General features: G+C 54.7%; 1 protein-coding gene across 1 annotated transcript in view; it reads right to left on the bottom strand.

The window, feature by feature from the left end:
- Positions 1-438: 438 nt before the first annotated feature.
- Positions 439-18145, bottom strand: part of CECR2 (CECR2 histone acetyl-lysine reader) — a 118023-nt gene continuing 100316 nt past the window's right edge. Inside the window, exons 8-18 of the mRNA XM_069585953.1 lie at positions 15935-16088; positions 13113-13242; positions 12794-12831; positions 12616-12707; positions 12303-12429; positions 11465-11754; positions 10876-11004; positions 9931-10759; positions 5480-6830; positions 4289-4400; positions 439-3824 (exon numbers count right to left, since the gene is read on the bottom strand). Coding sequence (XP_069442054.1) covers positions 3819-3824; positions 4289-4400; positions 5480-6830; positions 9931-10759; positions 10876-11004; positions 11465-11754; positions 12303-12429; positions 12616-12707; positions 12794-12831; positions 13113-13242; positions 15935-16088 — 3258 coding nt within the window. The 3' untranslated portion in view covers positions 439-3818. The remainder of the gene's footprint in view (positions 3825-4288; positions 4401-5479; positions 6831-9930; positions 10760-10875; positions 11005-11464; positions 11755-12302; positions 12430-12615; positions 12708-12793; positions 12832-13112; positions 13243-15934; positions 16089-18145) is intronic.

Genomic DNA, 18145 nt, shown 5'->3' with positions numbered 1-18145 from the left:
TAAGGGCTTACAGCCACCTGATAAGAAGATGGCCAATTTCTCCTCCCCTACCCCCAACAACAAAAACCTTCCCAGAGCACGCTGCCATTCACGGAGCTGCCCACTGCCCTCCCAGCCCCAGCAGCATGTTACCTACGGGCCCCAGTGCGGGTGTCGGAAAGGTGGGGTTCGTGCCCGGGCCTGGGCAGTGAGGGCGTCCCTGGGGGCCCACACGCCTGGGTAGGCAGTGTGTACAGTCCCCACGCTGCTGAGGCCTGCCAGCCAGCGGTTCTCCACGGAGCACCCCCGCTCCCCACAATCCACACGGGGGCCGAGGGGGCCGCCTCTCTGGATGGCAGCACTGGGCCTCACTCAAACCTCTGTCCTGGTGGGACTTTGCCTCGATGATAAAAGACGACAGTGACACGGGACACACACAACTCACACATCACCCTGCTCTTTTAAGAATGTACTTTATACAAAATAACCAATTCATATGGAAATAAATCTACAGACCTCCAAGGATCAGAAAGATTTTTAAACAGTTGTTTTAAAAAATTATCCAACACACAGTATAGAACTAAGTACTGAGGTAAGTGTGGCTCTCAGTGAAACAGGGGATCAGCAGACCAGACAAAATATACACAATATAAAAATAAATAGCATTCCCCTTCCCAGTACTGGCCAGGATCACGCACAGGAATCTGCAGCAGGAGAGTGGGTGTGGGCCCAGCTGGGGGCAGCATTCAGTGCCTCGCTCCCGGGCCCACCACCCTCTCCAGACACACAGGACACGCAGCTGGTTAAGAGGCTTTTCCGTATCAGCCGCCAGGGCTCAGCGAGGGAGAGACCAGGCGGCCGACGCCGCTGACCATCTGCTCGGCCAGGGCCCGTGAAGCACAGGAGGATGCAGCAGCTGGAGGTCAGGCTCGCACCTGCCCCACACGAGGACACAGCAGGGGAGGCCCAGCGCCCCAGGAAGACTCCAGACCCAGAACAGGAGGAACAAGTCTCAGTTGAGGGCTCAGCCCCTGGCAGGGGAACCTGCACCCAGGGGCGGAGGCTGAACAGCCTGCCTCCCAGGCACCCCACTCTCCGTGGGGGCACCCTGGCCCTTCCCCTGGGCTCTGATTCGACGGCCACAGCCGCTCTCCAAGGGTCCCTGCCTTGGGGCTGCTGGCTGAGGGATCCTGGGAGAATCCAAACCGGGACCTGAGAGCTGTGTGTGTGGCTGAGACAGAAACTTTCAAAAAGCGAGAAAACCCTGAGCCCACGCGGCCCACTCCTGGAACTGGCAGGAACCAGTGCCAAGTCACAAGGATGCTCGCGGGGCCTGGGGGCCAGGCGGGCCGGGGGCTCTCAGTCCACACGAAAGGCAGCCTTCTGAGAGCCACCCGGCCCCGCCCAGGAAGGACACCCTGCTGACGACAGGCGCGAGGGCCCCAGTGAGGCAGGTGGACACGGCAGCACTAGTCTCACTTTGAAGGTGGGACAAGAAAAGGTTCTGAACAGGAGCCCACGCGTCTGTCGCCACTCGGAGTGCACGTGTCTTCAGCCTAGTAAGTTTTAGCCAAGAGCTTTTATTACAGGAGAGGAAAAACTCAAGGCCAGAAACATTCCATAAGGCTCTTGCTTTCTCTCTGGATCTTCTCTCTCTCCTGGGTCTGGGGAAGACAGTTTCTAACATAATGACTCTAAGGTGAGCAGTGGACAGGAGTCCTTCAGGTCCCTGACAGGTGGCAGCGGTCCCAGGGGAAGGCCACCCCAGGACCTTCCCCCAGGCTAGTTCTGGTCGCAAGAGTGCATGGGCCCTGAACGGGGTGGCCCTGTGGGGCAACGCAGCATGGAGCCACACTCCCAACAGGGCTCCCCAGTGCCTGGCCTCTACTCATCCCGAAGGGAGGCTCTAGGGCAGCGGGAGATGGGGTCGGGGTGGGGGCTGAGACAACAGAGGGCTGTGCACGGTGGGCGGACGGAAGGGGCAGGATTGCCATAGTCCTCCTGGCCCTGCCCCAGCCTGGTTCTGATCGAGGCAAGGGTGCCCGAGGCCTTGTACCCAAGCCAGTTTCCACGCTGGCCAGAGCAGGCTCTAGGCTGGGAACAGAGGCAGGGGCCACGGTCTCCCCCCCAAGCTGGTGCACAGATGCACACGGAGGCTGAGTGTGCCAAGCATGTTCCCTCACTGCTCGAGAGCAAAGCTGGATCTGTCCACGACCCTTCCCCATCCTTCCCAAATGCTGATGCTGACGTCCCCACCTTGAACCACATCACGCCCGTGACTGGGCTCCAACAAGAACCAGAATCCAATGAGAACACAGCCCCCAAACTTGCCCCACTTCAAAGCATGCCAAATTTAAAGTTTAAATAAGTCTGTTAAAAAAAAAAAAATCGTGTTTCTGCGCATGTCTGGAAGGCGCCTGCGTTCCCAGTGCTCCCCCTGCCCGAGCTCAGCATCTGGGCGTCTGGAGCTGGCGTTGGTCTCCGCAGGGACTCTACTACTGGAAGCGCGGGTTTGCTCCAGCTTCAGCAAGGACGCTGGGGCTGGATGGAAGGTTCTCTTGGCCCCTCACAAAGCTGAACTTATAAGAACAAGCGCAGATCAATCAACCAATGTTTCCTGCAAGCTTTTCTACTATCTCAAAGGCATGCTTAGAAATACGCTATTTTTACAAAGACCTGTGACTTCAAGGTATCTCCCTTCAGTTGTTTCCTCCTTTGCTTTTGTGGGATATTCAAAAGCTTAAGACAGGAGTCCTCACTTTGGTGGCGTCTCAGCTAAACTCAAAGAATGCTAAACAGGGAGAATCCAGTGTCGCTTGCTTCTAAAACCATAATAAAGTAACTGAATACTGTAGAACTGTTTCCTATCACAGACGAGTGACTTCAAGAACTTGTTCTTGACAGCTACTTTAAATCACCATGACTTATTTTACTATATTCACATAAAATGGATAAAAACTATATATACTGAAAGACTCCTACATTCAAGCTGTAAATCTATAGAGTACATTTTTCCTATTAAAACCTGTGCAGCTTCTTTATTGACACTAAACATACACAAACCTGAGTCGTCACTGCCACAAACTGTGGTCTGTGCAGGGAGCTTGCGACGCCTTCCAGACCCCAGTCCCGGCAGGGCTGTGACGGGGCACGTCGCCGCACCTTCCAATGAGCAAATGCTCCTGATACTGGTTTACACCTATCTGGTGGGCAGCTGGCCAGCCAGGAGGGGCACTGCTATCTCGGACCATGACCTGGGTGCCAGGCAAGGGTGGGGGGGGCGCCAGGCAAGGAGGCTGCCCAAGGGGAAGAGCCGTCAGAGGAACAGCAGCGGCAAGGTGGGCCCCTCCTGCAGCCCCCCAAGAGTGAATGGGAAAGGGCTGTAAACACAGGGGGTCAGCAGGGATGCGGGCCCGCCGGCCAGACTCTATCCCCACCACCCGCCCTCCCCGCTGTATGTACAATACATTCACCACCGACAGAAATCATCATAAAGGCAACATGAAAACTCTGTAAACTGGACCCAGCCCCAAACACACCCACACGAGCAGTCCTGTCCCCAGACGGCCACCTGAGTGCAGCTGCCACGACCAGCACCGCGCCCAGGTGAGGATGGTCTTCCCTGAACAAGCGTCCCAGGGCCTGGATAGACCACCAGAGTCCAGCCTGTCTGCTCCCCACTTTCGCCCAGGACTTGGCGAGCGCATGGGTCATGAGGAGGGGCGTCCAGGCTCCAGGCCACACACGGCGCGATGCTGGGGACAGGAGAGGCGGGTCGGGCCGGGCCCCGTTCTCCACTCGCAGCTCTCTGTTTCCCTGGGGCTTGTCTCCTCCTGGGACTAGCTCTGAGAGAAGCAGAATAGACAGTTTCAGCGAAACTGATGCGCGTTAACTGTTAAAAACAACAAAGCGTAGGAGCCACACACACTCTTCCCGTCTAGGAAAGCGGCCCAATTTTGCTTCGTTGGGCAGTCCTGCCAGGTGTGATTTCTGAGTCCTGGACCCTGACTCAGTCCAGGGGCCAAGGACTGCTGCCTCCAGGGAGACTGGGTAGGGGTGGGGGAACCCGACTCTTCCAGACGAGGCAAACAAGGAGTCGCACCACAGTAGCCAGTCTGGGGAAGGAAATCTAACCCATCTCTGGGCTGGTGCCTGGAGCAGGAATAAAGGGCTGGCGGGGCGGGAGGAAGCTGCTCCCGAGGCCCTCTGGCCCCAGGGCCCACAGGACACAACCCCTTTCCAGGGACAGCCCCTGGGGCCACAGCTGCCGGGAACCACACAGACAGCTCTCACTGTCCACCATTCTGACCTGATCGAGTGGAAGCGTTGGGGGCTTCTGGGGGGGCAGCTCCTCCTGTGATGCTGCTGGAGCCGGCGTCTTTGGGAACGAGGGCCGGGACTGGACCGAGGGCCCCTGCAGTCTAGAGACATGAGGAAGGAACATTCAGGAATGCATGTGATGTCCTCAGTAAGAAGGAAAAGGTGCACGGCCCCACCTGGACCAACTGGGTGAGTGACCCCCTGACCCAGGGGCTGCCGCGTGAGGCAGGAAAGACATGGCTGATGCCACCTGCACAGTGCTCCTGACAAAGGTGTTGACTCTGACTCTTAAATATGAGGAAACAATGAGAAGAAGCCAGAGCCTGGGGTGCTCTGTCTTTGAAAAACAAAGAATGCAAAGCCAATGTTGTAAATTACTGAGCAGGCACAGCACCCAAATGTAGAGCCATGAACTGTGACTGGATCCTGAACGGGGAAAAATCAGAGCTTCGGGGACAACTGGAGACATCAGACAGTGCCTCCATCAGAGCACTACCACCACTTTCCTGGCCAGAGTCTGGGCTGCACCAGGAGGATGCCCTCGGCTAGGAGACGCACCAAAGACTCAGGAGAGAAGGCAAAGGACAGACAGGAGACGTGCCAGACGTTCAGAGAGGGGTGAGCACACGCAGAGGGAAGGCCCTCAAGCCAGGCACTGGGGGCTGGGACGACCCAGGGGGCACTCAGATTCTCAGGGTGGTCTGTGCTGCTTTATCATGGAGCTTCCCAACCTTGACCTCAAGACACAACTACTAGAATTATCAGGGAGTGGTATGTGGCCAGGTCTGGCTCTGGACACACTGAGTTTTCATTCAGTATCAGTAGAGAATAGAATGGTGAGGGGTGAGACTAGGATACCACCCATGACTACCACCAGATCTACCCCCCTCTCCCTGGCAAAGTTTGCCCACAGCCCCAGAACTCTGGCCATTAGGTGTCCAAAACCTAACCCAACAGCACTGAAATGCCAATTCACTTTCACAAAGAAAAAAAGACGACACACAAAACTGGGTTCTGATGCTAGTGCTTTCCCAGTAAGCCCCGAGCACACAACCCACACGCTCCTCCCGGCCCCAGACCACCCAAGTCGGTTTTTCATTCCCAAGCTCGCTTCTTTTTGGGAGACTAGCATCTACTCTGCTTCTGCCCATACAAAAAAGGCACGCAGCTGCAGCCTTACCCGGACGGTCTGTACATCTCCTGGAAGGACGCCCTCGCCCCACTTCCGGGACCCATCTGCTCCATCATCACGGCCTGGAAGTGGCCCAGGCCCTCCTCAGGGTAGCGGTAGAGGGGGCACTCGGGGGACAGGCCATTGGGCTGCGCCGCCACTGGGCGGTGAGGCGGGTGAGTAGCCGAGGGGGAGGCGTAAGCCCTGGGCTGGAAATGCGCGGCCGGCCGCTGTGGGGGGTAAGGCGGCCCAGCGTGCAGCATCACTGTGTGTGGGGGAAAGGCGGGCGAACCGAAGGCCATGCCCGGGCCGAGCGGGGTGGGGGGCGCGCCGTAGAGACACTCGCTGGCCGACAGGGAGCCCTGCCGCCTGGCAGCCGCGTTGTGGTTATCCAAGTCCAGGAACTCTTTGGGGCTCTCTGGCTGCTCCACAGACTCATCCTGCTTGCGCTCGGGGCCGGGGTTCTGCCCCTCGGCCATCTTGGCAGCAACGGCGTCCACCCGCGTGGGCGAAGTTAAGGCAGCACCCAGAGCCTCCACCGCGTCGACCCGCGCGGGGGGCGTTAAGGCCGCACTTAGCGCCTCGCAGCCCTGCAGCCCTGTCACAGCGCTCTTGTCGGGGAAGAGGGGCCTGGCAGGGGTGGGCTGAGCTGGTGGGGGCCCGCTCGGGCTTACGGGGGCTGCGAGGTGTCTCGGCCAGTCTGAAAAGCCCTGTGGACACGAGTAGTAAGGAGTCCGCGGGTAGTGGTGGTAGGAAGGCTGCGGTGGTGGCTGGTACGGATACCGCATGCCCTGGTGGGGGCGGTACCGAGGGAAGACTCCAGAATGAGGGTCATGAGACTGAAAAGCCCGAGGGGGAAAGGGGGGAGGGTGCGGGGCTGGAGGCTTGCCCCCCATCACAGGACCCACAGGCTGCAGACCTGGGCCTACATGGTACCGTGTGGCGGAGCTGGGGAACTCCAAGCCGGGCGTGTACAGAGGGGAGCACGCGGGCTCTGCAGGGGCCCCAGCCTCGGGTGGCGCCCTGCTCTTGCCCTCAGACCCACATGGGGAGGCTTCCACCCGCAGTCCGTTTTCGGGCAGCGGCCCCAGGTCTGCCAGGGTGCATGCCTGGGCGGGTGGGCTGGCGAAGCCACTCCCTGAGAGCCAGGCAGACCTGACCGTGCTCGCTGGGCAGCCGTCCCCAGGTTCCGAGGACTCCGGCCTGAGCTCCGGGCCCTCTGGGCCCCTTCCTTGGGGTGAGCTCCGCCTGGCAAAGTCAGCCTGCAGGGGGGGCGCAGGGTGAGGTAGCTGCTTGAGGAACGCCCCCTCTGAAGCACCGACACTCGCTGGTCTCTCCTCGAGCCCGGGCAAGGAATCCACTGCAAAGAAAGCAGAGACAAAGTCGCACCTGGCGAGCTGAAACCCCAGCACACGACAGGAACAGGTAGCCAAGATGCCGCCGCCGCCCCCACCCCGCCCACCGCTGGATAAGCAAGGGGCTGTGATCTGTGTGCCCAACTCCAAGGAGGCAGAGGGTGCACTGGCCGATGTGCAGGCTGGCGGGGAGGCATCGCCTTGACAGTGAGGGGGAGGGACCAGGCCTGAGGACGCTGGGAAGGCCGGATCCCGACAGCATCCTGCAGTCAGGACCCACCCACGGGAGTACGAACAGGACTAGATGAATATTTGCTAAATGAACGACAACACTCACCGTGCCCGGGCTTCCTGAAAATAAGACATGGACAGTGTATAACACTCAAAGGGCATCTTTGAGGAATTACAGAAATTTAATAAACAATCACTGACCTACTGAATTCAAATGCTTAATTACAGACTCAGACTTCTTTACCTTGCCATTGTTTTTGGCCATAAATGCGTCTTAGTATTATGATCTCTCAGGGAGGGCAGAGTTGTTGCCCAAGGGTATCAAAATAGGATTCTGGTCAGAGCTTACAGACAAGGTCAAGAATTCAGACCTTTAAGATCAACTAGGACTGCTGGCTCCTGAAAAACTAACATTGGCTTTAAAGATCACAGGTATAAGCTGCACAAGAATCATGAAAACGTGCACTTTTCATTATTGAGTCAACAAAAAACATGCCAATGCCTCATGACAGACACAGAAATACACGCAAAACGGCTTAACGACATGACACCATAAAACTCCTGCAAGAAAACATAGGCAAAACATTCTCTGACATAAACTGTCAATAGGCCAGTCTTCCAAGGCAGTAGAAATTAAAGCAAAAATTAAAAAGTGGGACCTAATTAAACTTGCAAGCTTTTGTACAACAAAGAAAACCATAAACAAAATGGAAAGACTGTCTACGGACTGGGAGAATATAGCTGCGAAGGGTGAGACCAGCAGGGACTTAATCTCCAAAATATGCAAGCAGCTCATACAACTCAACCAAAAAGCAAACCCAATCAAAGCATGGGCAGAAGACCTAAACACACATTTCTTCAATTAAGACACAGAGAGCCGAGGCCAAGATAAAAAGATGTTCATCATCACTGAACTAGACAAATGCAAATTTAAACCACAATGAGGTACCAACTCACACCAGTCAGAATGGACGCCACTAAAAAGTCTACAAATAAACAGTGGAGAGGGTGTGGAGAAAGGGAACCCTCTTCCCTGTTGGTGGGAATATAAATTGGTACAGACATTATGCAGAACAGTGTGGAGGTTCCTTAAAAAACTAAACACAGAGTTAACGTATGATCCTACAATCCCACTCCTGGGGAGTATCTGCAGAAAGTGTTAGTCACTCAGTCGTGCCTGACTCTTTGTGACCCCATGGACTGCAGCCCACCAGGCTCCTCTCTCCGTGAGATTTTCCAGGCAAGGATACTGGAGTGGGTTGCCAATTCCTTCTCTAGGGGATCTTTCCAACCCAGGGATCAAACCTGGGCCTCCTGCACTGCAAGCAGATTCTTTACCAACTGAGCTACAAGGGAAGCCCTTTGTAGGAAACCATAATTCAAAAAGGTACACACACCCCGATGTTCAGTGCAGCACTGTTTACAACAGCCAGGACATGGAAGCAACCTAGAGGCCTATCAACAGAGGAACGCGTAAAGACGCGGTGCGCATAGACTGTGAAACATTACTCAGTCATAAAAAAGAATAAGTACTGCCATTTACAACAGTATGGATGGACCCAGGGATTACATACTAAATGAAGTAAATCACAGAGAGGTAAATGTACGGTATCACTTATATGTGGGATTTAAAATATGACACAAATGAAGTTACTATGAAACAGAGACAGACTCATAGAGAACCCGCTTGGGACTGTCAAGAAAAAGAGTGGGTAGGAGAGCGATGGGCAGGGAGATTGGGGTTGGCGGATACAAACTTATATACAAAATGGATAAACAAGGTCTGACTTCAGCACAGAGAAATAACATTCAATATCCTGCGACAAACCATGATGGAAAAGAATGCGTATGCGTGTGACTGTGTCACTCTGCTGCACAGCAGACACTAATCAGCACGACACTGTGGATCAGCTACACTTCATTAAGAAAAAACAAAGTGAAAACGGCACAACACAAACAGCATGGCTACTGAGCAAACAGACTGCTCCTGGGACTCTCCCTCTTACTCTGAACTCCAGTCACACTTGAAATCATGCCTGGAAATCGTGCTGCAGGGGGCATTCAGAGTCAGCCTCCCCTCCAAGAAATCACTTGAAGGGAGTCTGCGCTCCTGGCCCTCCACCCAGCTGACAAGGAACCACATCACACTCTGTAGACGCCCAGGAGCCACAGCTCCCACATGGACACACACTAGATGTCCATCCTCAACCGGCATGAGTCACACAGAGGAGGCCCACCACCCTTCTCATGCACTTGAGTTTTTTACTCCTGTAAACGGCATTTCTAGAACCCTCTTGATGACGTGCCTATCTCACTACTGCTCCCCACCCTCAATGCACGCAGATGTGGGCCCAATGAGAAAGGCATGCAGAGAACTGGGCCAGGAGTAAAGCCCTGAGAACATGTTCCCCGAGGGTCACTTCAGGACAGTCCTTTCTAAGTGGGGCTGGGTGACGCAGAGCTTGCACACACGGATGCCAGGTCCATTGTGTCAGGTTCGAATCGGTCTCCCCACTTAAGAGCTGAATGAAGGCAAATAACCACCTTTGTGCCCTGGAGCTTCCATCCATACAAACAAGAATACTAGTCAAAATTCCCTCAAAGCTTATTCTGAGAGTGAAGTGAGTGAGCACAGGAAGGCTCTGCTCGAGCGGAGACACAGCAGGCACTGCAGCTGTGCGGCATGGTCACCGCGTCCGCGGACTGGGGCAGGCTCACCCAGAGACATTCAAGTGAAAGGGGTCAGAGGCCAGTTGGCACTTTGTTTCCTAGTCTGCATAAAAAGACGGGCCACCAATAACCAGGGCAGATGGAGGTATGGGGCGGCGGGGGGGGGGGGAGCGGGGAGACGGGGAGCGCGCACGCACACGTTACCTTGGCCGTTCTCAGGCTCTTGCACGTCACTGCCGTCCTGTGTCCTCCCAGGGTCCCCTGAGGCAGGCTTGGGGGCCACCAGGCCCATGGGTGGGAAAGGGCCAGGCAGGCGGGGTGGTGCAGGCTGGCGGGGGTGGTAAGGCACGCCTGGTGGGCACCCACGGGAGGAGAGCTGCTGCATGGCCAGCATCTCGGGGCTGTCCAGCATGGAGTCCCCACCCTGCACGCCTCGCAGGGCCGGGGCCGGAGCTCCAAACAGAGAACCCAGTGCTGGGGCTGCAGGGGGCTGGAGCCGCTGTGCGCCAGGTTTACACGGGGGGTGCAGGTACCCTGAAGGAGGAACGCTGTGAGGTAGGAAGCCGGATTCTTCTGTCCACTGGTTTGGGGGGAGGGGAGGTCTCATCACTCGGGAATCCATCATGTGACCCAAAGGGCGGGGCTGGTGAGAAGGTCCTGGCCCCACGGGGGGCTTCTCGTCTGGCCCCAAGGGTCCTGGGTTTGCAGCACCGTGGCTCCCATTCCAGACCGCAGAGTGCACTCGGCTCAGGTACTTGTAGGGTCGGTACATGTGGCCGGGAGGGACTTCTGGACTCTCAGGGAAGTCTGGGGGTCGGGCTGGAGCACCCCCGTGCCTGGGAGGAAGGAGCCCTGGCTGGAAATGAGTGGGGGGATACACGCGCCCATCCTGGCTGGGGCCGCTCATCTGACCAAGTGGCAAGGGTCCAGGTCGAGAGCCCATGTCAGCAAGGGAGGCCAGCCCTCCGCACGCCAGCTTCTCATCAGGGGGGCCACACCCGGGGCCTCGGTGGTGGTTAATTCCAGCTGGAGGCTGGCAACAGAAAAAGGGAAGCTGTGTTAACCCCGTGGTTATTCAATTTACCCAGGGGAGAGATGATATTTCTGGAATACACCTTTGCACCTGCACGCGCTGAGCAGCCTGCTTACCTGTACCGCCAGAGGCGGGGGCTGCAGGCCAGGCCCACGGGCGGGCGGACCCGGGGCTCCAGAGGACACACTGACTTCAGCAGGATCCGAGCCTCGGAGAGGACAAAACGCTCCCTGTCCTGCTGGCCTCTGGAGGGCATGGGGCGGAGGCAGGGAGGAGGAGGAGAGAGTACACCCTTCACGTCCTGAAGACCAGGCTCTGGCTCATAAAGGAGCCCCACTGCCCCGGCCTACAGACGGCGGAGCAGCGGCTTCCATCCCCACCCTCAGAGCCCCTCCCCACCTGCTCCCCAGGAGAGGTGCATTTATGTACTGGATGTACCCCATTCTTTGAATTACAAGGAGCGAGATGTTAATTCAAATTTTTGCCCCACTGAGAACATGTAGTTCAAATGACTAACAAAAAGGATTTAAGACAGATGAAGACTAAATGAAGATGGGGGGAGAACTTCACACTCCCCCAGCCCCTAATCAGGAGACGCCACTACGGGATGAAGCTGATCCTCACTGGCTAGCTTGAGAAGACAGGCTGGCCGGGTCCACCGAGACACAGGGGCCCAGAGAGGCAGCTGCTGTTTGAGGCACCCACCTGGCCAGGGGGCTGCACGGAGCTGCTCTGACTAGCCCCAGAGGCAGCAGCGCGGCGGCCCAGGGGCAGCGCCTTCCCTCCGTTCTCCGCGGGCTGCCTCCGGCCCGGCGCCTCCGAGTCCCGGGAGCGGGTGCACACGTGGCCCCGCGCGCCCCGCCCCCGCCTCTTCTCCCGCCTCTCCTCCTCCCGCATCCACGGCTCCTCGTCTGTGTCCCCGTCCTCCCCAGGAAAATGCTTCAGCATCGCCCGGTGGAAGCACCTTTCCAGGTTGTCCGACATCTTGGTGTACTCTGCGGGACAGAGAGGTCTGAGCCCCCGCCCCGGGCAGGCCCCCAGACCACTTCCCCCCAGTCAACTGCGGGTCTGCCGGTCTGCATGCCTCCTGCCTTCTAGGCTGCAGACACGAGACGGGACACAATTTCTAGCCCAAGAAACTGTCCAGCTTGTGTGGCTGGCACAGTGGGCCCTGGATCCCAAACCGGTAAAAATTTAAATTCTTCAGTGCCAAACTGCAGAAACATTAAGTACAGTCACTGAGCCTCCAAGCTTCGGCACCTACAGCACCACTGGCTGCATCACCTAAGGTCTGCCCTGCGACTCCAAGACGGCGGGTGAGCAAGGCGCAGGAGGACCAGGCCCAGGACAAAACCAGGACCAGCAGCCGCCACGCCTCTGGCTGTGGAGGACGGACAGAGCCGGGCACCGCCCAGCCCATGGCTTCAACACACCCTCTCTTCAGGGTCCTGAGAAAGGGCTGAACCTGGAGACTGGAAACGCCTGTTTTTCTTGGTTCTGCTGCTGCAGCAGGCTAGAGCCACAGCACCCCTCCTCCACTCACCGCTGCTCTCCCCATTGTACTTCCGACAATTCCTGAACATAGTCTTCATGTCGTTCACAAACTCCTCCTTGGTACAGTATAAACCTCCATTCAGTTTCTTCTCCATGCTTGAAATATCCATGGGGACCTACAACAGGCCACACTCGTTAGTATCATTGGAGCAACAGAGCTTTGTAGTCCCCACACTAGGAGCTGTTTGAGAGCCTGGGACGCACCCAGCACCCAGCCCTGAGGAGTGCCAGCTGACTGCACAACAACACAACCAGCAGAGAGGCACGCGCCACAGTCGTGCAGCTGACAAGGCTTCCTCTACCTTAATGATCTGGTAGTAGTTAGGGGCATACGACTCGTCCACTGGTTCCAAAAAGGGCCAGGAATCCTTGTGAGCCTTCACCACGTCCAGAACTGAGGAGCCAAAGGGAAGAGAAGGGTCAGCACACGCACCTGGGGACACGCTCGGTGAGACACAGCAGTGGAGCATGGGAACTGACCTTTGTACATGGCGGTGAAGTCATCATCCAGCTCGAAGCTGTGAATCAGAGCGAGAAATCAGCAGTGACTGACACCCCCTTCTCTGCCCAGAGCCCTGGATTCAACCTGACACACAGCTGTCCAGACCAAGACTTGGAACAGTCCCCAGGAAACCTCTGTAAACCTCTGCTAAGATAAGTCTGTAACACTGACGACCTCCAAAAACACGAGGGAGTGAGGGTCAGCACACTCATCCCCTCCTTCCCTCATCTACAAAATGACAGCTGGCCCGATCCCACACCACGCAGCTGAGGAGGGCTAGGGGCACTCTGCACTCACGGGTCTCTCGTCCTCTTCTCGGCCCGAGGCGGGGACTGGGGGTCCAGGTGGGACAGCTGTGGGGGCAGTGCCTTCCCCTGGGCCAGCAGCCAGGCCCGCTCCTCCCTGAGCCGGCGCCTCTTGGCTCGATCTGTGAGAACACAGAGCAGAGGCACGTCAGGACTCCACAAGGGAGACGCGCACTCGGCTGCGCCCTCTGCCGACCTCTGCTGACAGGCGTGCCAGAGCAAGAAGGCTTTAAGGGACTTCTGTCCTGGGGTCCTGGTAGGTAGGGGAATGAGCAAGAGAGAAGGAAAGCAGAGGGCCGACAGTCACCCTCGCTGACCACCTCCAGCCCTTTCTATGTTGCCCACACAAAGAGTATCTCCTGTTTAGGACCAGACCCCAGTCCAAACACACCAAGAGGACTGTGCAAGCCCCCTGAAGTGCTCACACTGGTTATCCTCAATCTGTGCCCGGCCCCCCGCCTCCGCCACAGCTGTCCGCCCCCATCCACACTGGTGCAGGAGGTGCCAGGGAACTGAAGAAGCCAGCGGGACAGCCCAGCAGCTGGAAGGGGAGGCATCCTCTGGTTCCCAGACATGGCCACGAGAAACACACTTGCCAGTGCACTGAGGGCCTGCTGGCAGTGGGGGAGGAAGAAGCAAGGACTCAGGACACCACCAGAAGGCAAGACGCGTGACGGAAGGTGCCCAGTGGGAGCAGACAGGGCCCGCAGACGCCCACTCCCACCAAGCTCCCTCTGCTCCAACTTCATGCCCGGGTAGAAATAAACTTGTATGTGTAAGAGAACCTATACCTGCTTTAATTATCAGAGGCATTTTGCTATCAACAACTTTTACTAAAATTGGTTTCTAAGGAAGAGAATGATTTCAAGCCTAAAGAAAAGTAAAACTAAATTAATGAACATCCACGTATCAAACTGTTAAACATTAGGTGTCATGAACTCAGTTTAGGATTTCACAACTAGCAACCAGTCAACCGATTCTTCACGTCATCAGAATCACTGTTTGGACACACACCTCCCCAGGCTCAGGCAAGCCCCGGGGCCCACGGGCAGATGCAGCGTCGGTGCCCCTCCACAGCTACCGATACTCCTTCACAGGTGATGCGACCACCTCACTCACTCCCACGTCGTGATGTAGTGAGTGTAACATGGAATTCTGATGTTCCTGTTTGCCTGTACCAGACAGGAGTGACCCAATATTTACTACCTGTCAACATGTGGCCAAAAAGTTCCTTCGATTTTTAAGTAAAAGTAAGACGAACAAAAAACAACAAAAAAAGTAAGTTGACTCGTTGGAAAAGACTCTGATGCTGGGAGGGACTGGGGGCAGGAAGGAAAGGGGACGACCGAGGATGAGATGGCTGGATGGCATCACCAACTTGATAGACATGAGTCTGAGTGAACTCCGGGAGTTGGTGATGGACAGGGAGGCCTGCTGCTGCTAAGTTGCTTCGGTCGTGTCTGACTCTGTGGCCTGGCGTGCTGCAGTTCATGGGGTCGCAAGGAGTCAGATACGACTGAGCAACTGAACTGTACTGAATTGATGACATTTTCCATTTGCACCAAGAATTTTATAGATTAATGCATTCTCCATTTTGTTTCACTATTTTCTGCTATTTTTCAGGCAACTTCATTATTCCATCTTTTTGAGCAAAGAACTGTTTCAGGTGCCTTTTACAGCCTTCTAGGGAACTGAAATTTTTTTCCTTTAGGAGAATTTTGTAAAGACCAAAACAAATGGAAATCCAAGGGTGCAATGTCTGGTGAATAGGGTGGATGAATCAGAACTTCCCAGCCAAGCTGTAACAGTTTGCCTGGTCATCAAAGAAACACGCAGCCTTGCGTTACCCTGATGGAAGACTGAGTTTTCTGCTGACTAATTCGGCATGCTTTTCATCGAGTGCTGCTTTCAGTTAGTCTAACTGGGAGCCGGACTTGTTGGAATTAATCGATTGGTTTTCCAGAAGGAGCTCGTAACAGAGGATTCCCTTCCGATCCCACCATATACACAACATCACCTTCTTTGGATGAAGACCAGCCTTAGCGTAGTGCTGAGACTTCCATTTGACACTTTTAAATATTTTCCTTCTCTGTTCTCACTGTGTTCATCCATTCTTTTCCCCACTTTGGTAAGCATCTTTATGACCATTACTTTAACTCTTTATCAAATAAATTACTTTTTCTGAGATTTTAATCTCCTGTTTGGAACATATTCTTCTGTGTCTTCATTTTGCTAGACCCTCTGTGTTGGTTTCTATGCAGCAGATGAACCACCACCTCCCTTTCCTAAAGGCGGAGCCTCCCAAAGGAGACCAGCCTTTGTGTTCAGCCCTGCCCAGCTCCGCCATCTCTCAACCCCCTGTGGTGCTTATGCAGACAGTCTGACGGATTTTGGTAAGTCCCAGTAGTTGAGAACGGGCAAAGACCTGTCAGGGTCCCTACCTCAGCACCTCGATCAGAGGTCGGGGTGAGTAAACCTGTGTGATGACGCCAGGAGGTGCGACCCCAGCGACACACAAGCCAGTCGGGCTGAGGGCACCGTGTGCTGGGCCAGCCGCATGCGAGCAAGTACGCGCAGGCCACACGAGGGCGTGAAAGACACTGAGGGCTCTGGAATCACCATCACAGTGCAGGTCACACGAGGGCATTAAAGACACTAAGGGCTCTGGAATCACTGGCACGGCCAGAGTGGAGTTAGCCTATCACGAATCAGAAGGCAGTAACTAGGAAGCAAGGGGTCATCACATGGTAAGGCCAGATGCAGCCCAGGCCCCGGGCCCCCCAGCCCCACCCTGGCCCAGCAGAGTGCTCCTACCTTCCACGGCCTTGACCCTCTCCTCCAGCTCCCGCTTCCTCTCCTCCTTCAGCAGCTGCTCCTGCTCCTTCTTCTGCACCGCGAGAAGGATCTGGCGCTCCTCCTCCTCCTCCCGGCGCTTCTGTTTCTCTAGCCTGCTGAGCACAGGGGTCTCCTGTGAGGGGACAAGAAGCTCAGTCAACACGTAATAAAGCAAAACCAGGCTTTTGCTCTGAGTGAAGAGTCCACATTTTCTATCCCACACGCAGCATCAGATAGTGGACAACTTCTGCATTAAATCCAAGTCCGTCTTGTCACCTGTGCAATCAGTGAATGAGTACACACACACACTCACAAGACACAACGGGGAGTGAACAGGAGGGAGTTGGGCCCGATGGTCACGCAACTTGTCATCTCCAGGAGACAACCTTCTGCAGAGGAGGCTAGAGCGGAGAGGAGACACCGATCTCCCCTAAGTAACGAAGAAAGGGGGAGACAGCACAGACAACTCCAGTCATCTGCATGCCTCAGAAACGCCTAACTTCTGTACTTTCCTCTACTAATCAAGCAATTAAAACAAAAGGAGGGTTCGGTGGGAAGGACCAGCATTCTGCCGTAAGGAATAGAAAAGAGATGAAGTGACAGCACAGAAATACACCTGCCTAAGAAATTCAAGGAACGAAAAGATAACCAGGACCACTACCATCAATTGTTTCTCAAAGTCTTACTCTGGGTGTTTCCAACAGCGCTAGTTCTGAGTCATCTGTAGCCCACAGAACTCAAGCTAGGGCTGAAATCATTATGTTCAATTTCCTCCCTGGACTTCTGTGCTGATGTGTAAGGTACAACTTTTTCTTTTTTAAAATTATTATTGAAGAGGTAATCATTGTTACGTGTAATAACAGAGAATGCCTGTAAGATGCACAGATACAGAAAAAGGAAGCAGGTGTCTGCACAGGGAACATGCACATCACACCAGCAAGAAACATCAATTATTCCAAGTCAGGTGACTAAGTCAGGAACACGTGTTTCTTTTCAGTAGAAAGAATATCTAAGAATTTTCTACGTAAATATCTTTATTCTGTGGAAATTACACAAGTGGTCTTGACGTGGAGAGAAAAAGACGATGGCAGACTGCCATCCAAATGAAAAGTGTTACTCGCTCAGTCATGTCTGACTCCTTGAGACCTCATGGACTACAGCCCACCAGGCTCCTCTGTCCATGGGATTCTGCAGGCAAGAATACTAGAGTGGGTTGCCATGACCTGCTCCAGGATATCTTCCTGATGCAGAGATCAAACCCAGGTCTCCTGCACTGCAGGCAGATTCTTTGCTGTCTGAGCCACCAGGGAAGGACATACAAATGTATGCCATACATACAAAATCATCATTAAACACAGAAACCAATCTGATTGAGGTTTTTTACTTTTTAATGGTCCTTACTCATTGGAAAAGACTCTGATGCTGGGAGAGATTGGGGGCAGGAGGAAAAGGGGACGACAGAGGATGAGATGGCTCGATGGCATCACCAATTCAATGGACGTGAGTCTGAGTGAACTCCGGGAGTTGGTGATGGACAGGGAGGCCTGGCGTGCTGCGATTCATGGGGTCGCAAAGAGTCGGACACGACTGAGCGACTGAACTGAAATGAACTGAAAACAAGTTTCGATTATCATTTGACTCAGAAATAGAAAGTGCTCTTGCCTAGATAACAGACCTTCTGAAAGTCATTTTTACTGTTCAAATTCTGAGCCTGACTTTAAAAGAGCTGGCTAACAAACAAGGTAAAAATCTTTCAGAGTAAAAGAAGAGAGATGAAAAATTTTTAAAAACTTAACTATTTTTATTGTACACACGATACTGTAGTCAGTCGCCCAAATAGGATTAAACAAAGTTCCTTGACTTCTAGATCCTATAACCAGAATGGCTGGTCTGCATTGGGTTTGAATGAGCCAGATGTGCTTTCAGAAATAAGGCTGCTGCAGGCATATCATGGATAAGCCTCCCACTGACAGGGAAGCACCTTCCCACCCTCTGCCCCTTCATCCCTCCACAGGTCTCTAATCACACCCACTGTGGCAACATCTCTCCCTTGCTGAGAGGTTGTGTGGAGCTGCTATTAACAAAGCAAAGCAGACCAAACCTCTCCTCTGCTCAGCTCAACAAGGATCCATGGATGGGGCGGCGGACAGGCAGGGGACAGTGAACACATGCCTGGCAGGCGGGATTACT

The sequence above is a fragment of the Ovis canadensis genome, chromosome 3, assembly GCF_042477335.2.
Source record: "Ovis canadensis isolate MfBH-ARS-UI-01 breed Bighorn chromosome 3, ARS-UI_OviCan_v2, whole genome shotgun sequence".
In the NCBI taxonomy this organism is placed as follows: Eukaryota; Metazoa; Chordata; class Mammalia; order Artiodactyla; family Bovidae; genus Ovis; species Ovis canadensis.
This window is presented reverse-complemented; position numbering and strand designations above follow the sequence as displayed.